At 41.0% G+C, this 10083-nt stretch overlaps 1 protein-coding gene across 1 annotated transcript; it reads left to right on the forward strand.

Annotated features, from left to right (window-relative positions):
* The first annotated feature begins 5867 nt into the window (after positions 1–5867).
* Positions 5868–6494, forward strand: LOC138892564 (uncharacterized). Its single transcript, XM_070176300.1, has one exon. The coding sequence runs from the start codon at positions 5868–5870 to the stop codon at positions 6492–6494; it is 627 nt and encodes a 208-aa protein (XP_070032401.1).
* Positions 6495–10083: the final 3589 nt, after the last annotated feature.

Here is a 10083-nt window from a genome sequence, read left to right on the forward strand (position 1 = left end):
AGAATGTTTTTAGGGTTATAAGGTCTGAATATACTGAAAAATAATGACTTAAAACGGGGTTGAGTTATCTTATATATGTCCAAATGTCTTAAACCGCCTTTGTGGGCCCCATAGAGAGCAGCTTGGCGCACTCTCGCAAAAACGCGAATATCTCTCTATTCCGAGATCGTATCGACGAACGGTTTAATGCGTTGGAAACTAGACTCATAGATATTCAATTTTATAGGTAGATCACCCCATAATTCCAAGCACATTGGGAGTAAAATGCAGTAACATTTGACCTAAAGTTTAAGTAAAATTATAAACCTAAGTTGCGACAACTTTTATCGACTTTTATTTCATAACTCGCTTGACTTCAAGACTTATGATGCGGATATTATATGATTCAAATACATTAAAACAAGACCTCTTGGGACAGTTAATCACCTCTAGTGTTACCCGAAAATACGGGTTACAACATCCTTGATTCGTTTAACTTCTAATATTTGTTAACCACTCTTATACACCCTTGTATCGTTTAAGACCAATAGGATTAACTTCTTATCATCTCAAAGATAATCTCTTCTTGGATTTACGTCGACTACCTTACGGCGTGATCTATGATATGCGAATTTGGGTTGTAACACAGCTATTGTGGTTGGAGGATGTCAATATAGGCATACAAATTATGCGGTGCAAGTGTGATTACAACATGGGTGGATGATCGTGTTTTGGGTTCAGCGTGTTGAGATTGATACGGTGTTCGTATGTTAGAATCGGACCTTATAGAAAATTTCGGATGTTGGAATTTGGTTCTAAGGCTCGTGGGCTAAGGTAGCAGGAAGGATCTTGAGTCTGGCTTTAGCTAATGTGCTCATATGGATTGTGGTGGCACGGGTAGACGCGCATGGTGCCAAACAGTGATTTTGGGCAATTCCGGAGCGGTTCTTGGCACGTTCGAGAATGAACGTATGTTTAAGTGGGTGAGAATGTAACGACCCGACCGGTCATTTTTAGCTCTAGCACGTTGTTCGACATTTTGAGGCTTGAGTAACTTTACTTCATGTATTATGACTTATACGTGTAGTCGGAATTGAATTTCGGGTAGTTCGGAGTTGATTTGGAAGGAAAATTCTCAATTCGGAAGCTTTAAGTTGGAAGAGTTGACCAAGGTTTGACTTTTGAGTAAACGACCTCGGAATCGGGATTTGAAGGTTCCAATAGGTTCGTATGATAATTTTGGACTTGGTGTATGTTTGGGTTGAGTATCGGATGGTCCGGGAGCATTTAAGCGCTCATTGTGGAAAGTTGGCATTTTGAAGATTTTCGAATTTCCTAAGTTTAATTTGAAGTGGACTTTAGTGTTATTGATGTCCTTTTGGGATTACGAGCCTTAGAATAGGTTCGTATTGTGATTTGTGACTTGTACGTAAAGTTTGGTGTCATTTCGAAATGTTTAAGTATGATTCGGACGCGTTCGGCGAAGTTTGAATTTTTGAAAGATAAAAGAAAGATTTTGATCGTCAATTTGGAATTTTAATATTATTCGTGGCGTTTCGAGCCTTTGGATAAGTTTGAATAAGGTATTAGGACTTGTTAGTGTGATTGGACGGGGTCCCGAGGGCCTCGGTTGTGCTTCGGGATGGTTTCAAACCAGTTCTCTATGTGTTGCAGCTGCTGGTTTCTGATGTGTTTGGTATGCATCGCGATCGCAGAAGAAGGGTCGCGATCACGAAGAGTAAAGTGTACTGGTGGAGACTTTATTCAATGCGGTCACGGAAGGTGTCTCGCGATCGCGAAGCTTGAGTAGGAGGTTCCTCACGTTCACGTGGGTGAAGTCGTGAATGCATAGGGTTGTTGAGGATGGACTGTTGTGGGAGAGTTCTTCTACGCGATCGCGTGAGGCTTTCCGTGATCGCGTTTGAGGAAGTGCTGAGGCTGGGAGTTTATACCTTCGCGTTCGCGACGGGTGGCACACGATCGCGAAGGTTTGGATGACTGTGAATTACGATCGCGAGGTGGAGCTCGCATTCGCGTAGAAGGAATTCTGGGGTAAGTTGGTTTGGCATTCGCGATCGCGAGGTGATTTTCGCGACCGCGAAGAGGAAAGGCCTAGGTAGAATTCAATTTATTTCGGGTTTTAGCTCATTTCTTCTACTTCTCACATGGTTTGGGCGATTTTTAGAGCTGAGGTTTTCATCATCTATTGCAAGGTAAGTGATACCCACTTATTGTGAGTTAAATACATGGATTATATATGGATTTTAACATGAAAATTTGTAGAAATTATGAGATTTTGGAAGAAAACCTAAAATTTGATATTTTTGAATTTCGACCATGAAATTGGACATGGAATTAGGAATATATTATATATTTGAGTTCATGGTGTCATGGGTAATGTTTATCTTCAAAAATATTCGAAATCTGGGCATGTGAGCCACAGAGTTGACTTTGTTGACTTTTCGAGCGGAGTTGAGAATTGTTATAAATTGATTGATTAAGAGTATTGGAGTATATTTTGATTGGTTTGCATGTTGTTTGACTAATTTTGGATCGATGGGCATCGGTTTGAGGTGTTAGGGAGGCGTTGGAGCCAGTTATGGAACTTCCGAGCGAGGTAAGTCTCATATCTAACCTTGTGAGGGGGAAACTACCCCGTAGGTATTGTATTTGTTACGTGCTACCTGTTGTGGGATCCACGTACGCACGAGGTGAGGAGAGTCCGTACATGACTAATATCATGCTTATGTCCGGGTAGACTTAGGACTTTATCATGCAATATTTGTATAATCTGAACTCAACTTCTTAGTTTAATTACATAAGATTTATAAATGAAATGTGATTAGAGATCATGTTAGATCGAACCTCATCACCTTGAGCTGTTTGGCGAGATATTCGAATGTTGGTGAAAGTTATGATTACTTTATGTTCCTATTTTTATGTTGTAAACACGTAGCCCGTAATTCAATAAGTTTCTTATCTTCCTGGGGATCGGGCTGAACGCCTCGACAATATATATATATATATATATATATATATATATATATATATATATATATATATATATATATATATATATATATATATATATATATATATATATATATATATCAGGACCCAACTCCCCCTGGAGCCGCGATTACTATTTGCTACGCTATATATATATATATATATATATATATATATATATTAGATGCATCAAGGATCAGGCCGTACGACCTCGACAGTGTATGTACATGACTATATGGATCGGGCCGAACGACCTCGGCATAATTCGTGCGTAAAATCGCTAGGTGTCCGAAAATCCACGAGATTACCCTCTTAATTGAACCTGGAAATTTCATGATATTCTCTTTATAACCCGAGATCAGATATTTACTTGATGGTTCTTATTTGTTGAGATGGCATGTGGCGCTTGGGGATTTTTTTTAAACTGATGATATTTTATTAATGAATTTCGCTATCTACTGTTTCCAATTTTATTGATCCTATTGTATTTCACGCGTGCTTAAAATTCCTGCATCTTATTTATTGGACAACTAGTAAGTGTCGATATTGACCCCCTCGTCACTACTTCTCCGGGGTTAGGCTAGATACTTACTGGGTACGTGTTGATTTACATACTCATGCTGCATGTTACATCTCGTATTTTCGTACGTTAAAGTTTCGTTTTCAGTTAATCGACGTAGACTCGGGGATGAGATTATCTTGAGGTTATAAGTATTTATGCTATTTATAACAAGTGATAAGTAAGTGCCGTGAAGGATAAAGTGGAAACAAATCAAAGAAAATACGTTTCATTGAAGGTTGTCGATTTGGGATATAATACGATTCGAGCCATAATTTCCGGTATTTTTGGACTAGTGCCATACAAGGTACCCCATAACCACGATAAGTAGGGTACATAAAGTATGTTAAAAGAGAGTAGTATTTTAAGTAATTGGAGAATTCTTAATTATGTGAGTAATTGGTTAATTATTAGGTAATGGGATATTACCTAAATAATTAAGGAATTATTGGATAATGATTAAACCCCCCAACTAAGGAATTATGTGGCAACACCCCAATCCCATTTTAAGTGACTCATTATGTCTTGCATAGATGGCATATTTGGAGGGATTAGGAAGGCTTAGTCATCCAACAAGTTGGCCACACCCAAAAGCTTTCTATAATTAATAAGACTATCAACTTACTTCACATTTTTGGCAACGTAAATTCATGTGTCTTACAAACCAAATTGAATCTCTTATAGAAGAGTGTCTGATCGTGAGCTCTTTAAAGAGCAAAACAAATCCGTACCAAGAATTGATAACGTTGGTTGATTGATTTTGTAAAGCGTGAATTGCAAATTCTACGAGAATCGGTTCAGGTATGTTAAGGTTATCCCTTCTTTCTTTTGGCATGATCTATACTACACAAACGAAACGAGCAAATGCACAATTTCCATAAATAACTCTATTCATAGAAATATTAGGGGTGTCTATATTTTTGATTCCCTATGTGAATTATTATTATATCTTCTGTTCATGGGTCTCAGAAAAATACGTATTTGATAAAATTTATCCGACAAGCATGTTATTTTTATGACATTCTGAGAAACTTTTATTAACGTATTTCTTATGCATTTCATGCATTTATAGATGTACATTGACCCATGACCAGATGGCGTTATATACGTGTATATTTTATGTATATGGGATATGGGAAAAGGTTATGGCGTTATATACGCTCCACTACCTGATCAGCTGGTACATGTTGATGATTTTACCCACAGTTGCTGAGATGATATGATGGGATGCCCTCAGATGCTTGATGACGTTATGTACACCTATACACACGCATGACACGTCAATTGTATGCACGTGCATGACATTATAATGTTTCAGGATTTACAAGTCATTTAGACTTACAGGCGGAATTCTTTATTCCATGTTTCATCTATGTCTTTTGTGTACTGATTTTTATGCCTTACATACTCAGTACATTATTCGTACTGACGTCCCTTTTTGCCTAGGGATGCAGCATTTCATTCCCGCAGGTGTAGGTAAGCAAGCTGACGGTCCCCCTTCTTAGGATCCTTGATCAACGAGAGTTGGCGTGTTCCATTTGATCCAGAGCTGCTTTTGATTTTGGTACAATATGCTTGTATACATATATGGGTATGACGTGGCCCAGTCCCGTCCTTGTACAGTTGTATATTCTAATAGAGGTCTGTAGACAATATGTATAGTTAGATAGTATGTGGCCTTGCTGGCTTCCAGTTTTGGGTATATATTTGTCTATAGCAGCCTTGTCGGCTCGCCCTACGTATTCTGCACGTATATGTACATATGCCTTTTGGGCAGGTTTCCTTCATGTATATTATTCTTGTAATTCAGCAGATGTTATTCAGGTTTATATCTTAGATGAATACTTAGGGGTGTTCGACAGGTAGGGCTCAGGCACCCGTCGTGGCCCATCAGTTTGGGTCGTGACAAAAGTGGTATCAGAGCAGTTCTTTCCTAGGGTTATCTGCAGACCGTGTCTAGTAGAGTCTTGTCTATGGGTGTGTTGTGCACCACACTTATAAACAGGAGGCTACAGGACATATAGGATATTATCCTCTCTTCTTATCTTAGATTGTGCGATATAAGAATTCATGTTCCTAAAGATATGTTATATTTTCAACGATGCCTCCAAAGACTACAGCCGCCCAGAAGGGAAAGTCCGTGGCTGGTGAGACTACTAGTTGAGTGCCACGAGTTATCAGTGCTCGGGGAGAGTCTCATAGTGAGATTCTATCTCAGACTTCACATACCCCGCCCTCTCTAGAAGAGCTCCGAGGGGCACCAGCTCCAGCGCCCGCCCCTGTACGTTCAGCAGCCGAGCTAGATGCACCGGGTCAGGAGATGAGAGATTTTATTCAGCTGTTAACTCGATTAGTAGCCGCACAGGCTCGGCGTCAGGAAGTAGGTATTGGTCATGCAGATAGGTCCGTTAGTGCGAGGGTTCGTGATTTCATTAATTTGGACCCTCCGGTATTCACTGGGGCAGATCCAAGTGAGGACCCTCAGGTATTTATTGATAGAATGCAGAGGACTTTGAGGGTAATGAAGGCCACTGCGACTGACTCAGTTGAGCTAGCTTCCTATAGACTCCAAGACATTGCATTTAATTGGTACGAGTCTTGGGAATTATCCAGAGGGGAGGAAGCCCCTCCAATGGTATGGCAGGAGTTTACAGAAGTTTTTCTTCGTGATTATCTACCACCAGAGCTTAGATGGGATAGAGTTGATAGGTTCTTGACCCTTCGGCAGGGTAACATGAGTGTGCAGGAGTACAGTCTTCAGTTTGATTCGTTGGCTAGGTATGCTCCCATTATTGTATCTAAGATGGAGGATCGGGTTCACCGGTTCATGATGGGGTTAGAGCCGCACTTGCTTAACGATTGTATATCGGTCTCACTTCAGGTAGACATGGATATTTCTCGTATTCAGGCATATGCTCAGGGTGTTGAGGAGCGTAAGCAGAAATAGAGGGCCGATCGTGAGCATGATAGGGCCCAGAATAAGAGAGCGAGGTCTTCGAGTTTTTCGGGTGAGTTTCGAGGTGGTCAGCGACAACAGTACCCGAGGTATCCAGCCCAGCCATCGGCTAGCACACCCCCTCAGTTTAGCGAAAAGTGATTTGATCGTTCCACATATTCAGGGCCTGGTCAGAATTACAGGGCCTCAGGTTCTCAGTATAGGGGTGAGTCAAGTCAGATGAGGCCGCCCTTGCCACGATGTGCTTAGTGTGGTAAGCAGTATGTCAGGAAGTGCCGTATGGGGTTGGGTATTTGTTATACTTGTGGTTATCCGGTCCACGTTATGAGGGATTGTCCAACGAGAGGTGATGTAAGCATAGCTCAGCCAGCGAGATATGTAGCTAGTTCGTCATCATTAGTATGCTCCCTGGGCAAGGTTCACAAGAACCAATGAGTCGTGGTAGAGGCAGAGGCGGAGCATCTAGCTCGAGCGGTCCTCAGAACCGTATTTATGCATTAGCAGGACAACAGGATCAGGAGTCATCGCCTGATGCTGTTACAAGTATATTATCAGTCTCCTCATATGATGTATATGCACTGATTGACCCAAGTTCCACCTTATCATATGTTACTCCGTTGGTTTCTAGTAAGTTTGGAATAAAACCTGAATTGGTTAAACCTTTTGAGGTGTCTACACCTATTGGGGACTCAGTGATAGCTAAGCGAGTATATAGAGGTTGTATAATAGTAGTTCATAGTCGATCTACAGTAGCAGACCTAATTGAGTTAGATATGGTAGAATTTGATGTTATAATGGGTATGGATTGGTTGGCTTCTTGTCATGCTAACGTTGATTGTAGATCAAAGATGGCCCGATTTCAATTTCCTGGGGAACCTGTTTTGGAGTGGAAAGATAATACGGCATCGCCGAGAGGTAGATTTATTTCCTATCTCAAGGCAATGAAGATGATCGGAAAGGGCTATATTTATCACTTAGTTCAGGTTTAGGATATGAAAGTAGAGTCACCAACCATTCAGTCCATCCTTGTGGTTAATGAGTTTCTCGATGTTTTTCCCGATGAGCTTCCGGGTCTTCCGCCAGAGCGAGAAATTGAGTTTGCTATTGACCTACTACCAGATACTCATCCAATATCTATTCCTCCCTATAGAATGGCCCCCATAGAGCTAAAAGAGTTGAAGGAACAACTAAAGGACTTGCTTGAAAAAGGCTTTATCAGACCTAGTACATCACTGTGGGGAGCACCTGTGTTATTTGTGAGGAAGAAAGATGGTTCCTTACGGATGTGAATTGATTATAGACAGTTGAATAAGGTGACGATCAAGAATAAGTACCCGCTCCCAAGGATTGAGAATTTATTTGATCAGTTGCAAGGTGCCAAGTGTTTCTCAAAGATAGACTTGAGGTCCGGGTACCATCAGGTAAGGGTTAAGGAGAAAGATATTCCGAAGACAGCATTCGGGACTAGATACGGGCACTTTGAGTTTCGTGTTATGTCGTTCGATTTGACCAATGCCCTAGCAGTATTCATAGATTTGATGAACCGTGTGTTCAGACCCTTTTTAGATCTGTTTGTAATTGTATTTATTGATGATATATTGGTGTATTCTCGTTCAGAGGCTGAGAATGCAGATCATTTGCGTACTGTGCTCAGAGTTCTACAAAAAGGGAAGTTGTATGCAAAATTCTCTAAATGTGAATTCTGGTTGAACTCTGTAGCTTTCCTTGGGCATATCATTTCGGGGGAAGGTATCCGGGTTGATACACAAAAGATTGAGGCAGTAAAAACTTGGCCTATACCCACGACACCGACGGAGGTTCGTAGCTTTCTCGGTTTGGCAGGTTATTAGAGGAGATTTGTAGAGGGATTTTCTTCCCTTTCAGCACCTTTGACAAAGTTGACTCAGAAGGGAACAAAGTTTCAATGGACTGATGCTTGCGAACAGAGTTTTCAGGCATTGAAGGACAAATTAACTTCAGCACCGGTTCTAACACTCCCAGAAGGCACCGATGGTTATGTTATCTATTGTGACTCTTTGGGCATTGGATTGGGTTGTGTACTGATGCAACATGGTAAGGTTGTAGCTTATGCTTCTAGACAACTAAGAAAGCACGAGAAGAATTACCCGGCCCATGATTTAGAATTAGCTGCAGTGATTCATGCACTGAAGATGTGGAGGCATTACTTGTATAACATTCATGTTGATATCTATACGGATCATAAGAGCCTCCAGTATATCTTCAAGCAAAAGGAATTGAATTTACGTCAAAGGAGATGGTTGGAGCTACTTAAAGATTATGACGTTGATATTTTATACCATCCGGGGAAGGCGAACGTGGTAGCCGATGCCCTCAGCCGTAGATCTATGGGTAGCATGTCATATTTACAGCTAGAGAAGAGGGGAATAGCCCATGAGCTTCATCAGCTAGCTAGTCTTGGAGTTCGGTTACTGGACTCAGGAGATATTAGAATTACTATTCAGGATACGGCAACATCCTCGTTAGTAACTGAAGTGAAGGAATGCCAGTACGAGGATCCTGTGTTAGTTCATTATAAGGATACCACCACTCAGAAAGAGAAGACACCATTTGAGATTACAGAAGATGGGGTCCTCAGATATCGAGGATGATTATGTGTCCTTAATGTTGCAGGGCTGTGTCGGCAGGTTATGGGAGAAACTCACTATTCTCGTTATTCTATCCATCCAAGAGCAACAAAGATGTATCATGATATCAGGGAAGTATATTGGTGGAACAGAATGAAAAAGGATATAGCGGAGTTTGTTGCTTAGTACCCTAACTGTCAGCAGGTTAAGATTGAGCATCAAAAACCCGGTGGATTATTGCAGGCTATAGAGATTTCGACTTGGAAGTGGGAAGTAATCAATATGGATTTCATCGTAGGCCTACCTCGTACCCAGCATAAGTTCGATTCTATATGGGTGATTGTTGATAGGCTTACAAAATCAGCCCATTTTCTGCTCGTTAGGACTATATATTTCGTAGAGGCTTATGCAAGGCTTTATATTAAGGAGATAGTACGACTGCATGGTGTCCCTGTATCTATTATCTCGGATAGAGGAGCTCAATTTATAGCTACCTTTTGGAGGTCCTTCCAAAAAGGATTGGGGACTCAGGTAAGTCTTAGTACAACATTTCATCCCCAGACAGATAGTCAGGTTGAGCGTACTATTCAGACACTTGAGGATATGTTAGGGGCTTGTGTGATAGACTTCAAGGGTAGCTGGGATGATCATCTGCCGCTCGTTCATGAATAGTAAGAGTCAAGAGTCAGATTCATGAACAGTAAAGGTCGTTCATGAATAGTAAAAGTCATTTTGTAATATTATAAATAAGTCTTTCGATTATGAAATAAGAGAGGCTACATCTTCAGGCCAAGGGCTTCTCTCTCCTCTCTCTTCTCTCCTCTTCTCACAAGAAATACTTACAGATAAAATACTTAAAGATAAAATAGGCCACCCTGCACTGGTTACGATACCAGGTGGGACACCTGGTGCAAGCTTTCGGAATCGTGTAATCCCCTTTCCCTTCACATATGTCGCTGGCTGACTGGCCATGT

Source organism: Nicotiana tomentosiformis, chromosome 5, assembly GCF_000390325.3.
Source record: "Nicotiana tomentosiformis chromosome 5, ASM39032v3, whole genome shotgun sequence".
NCBI lineage: Eukaryota > Viridiplantae > Streptophyta > Magnoliopsida > Solanales > Solanaceae > Nicotiana > Nicotiana tomentosiformis.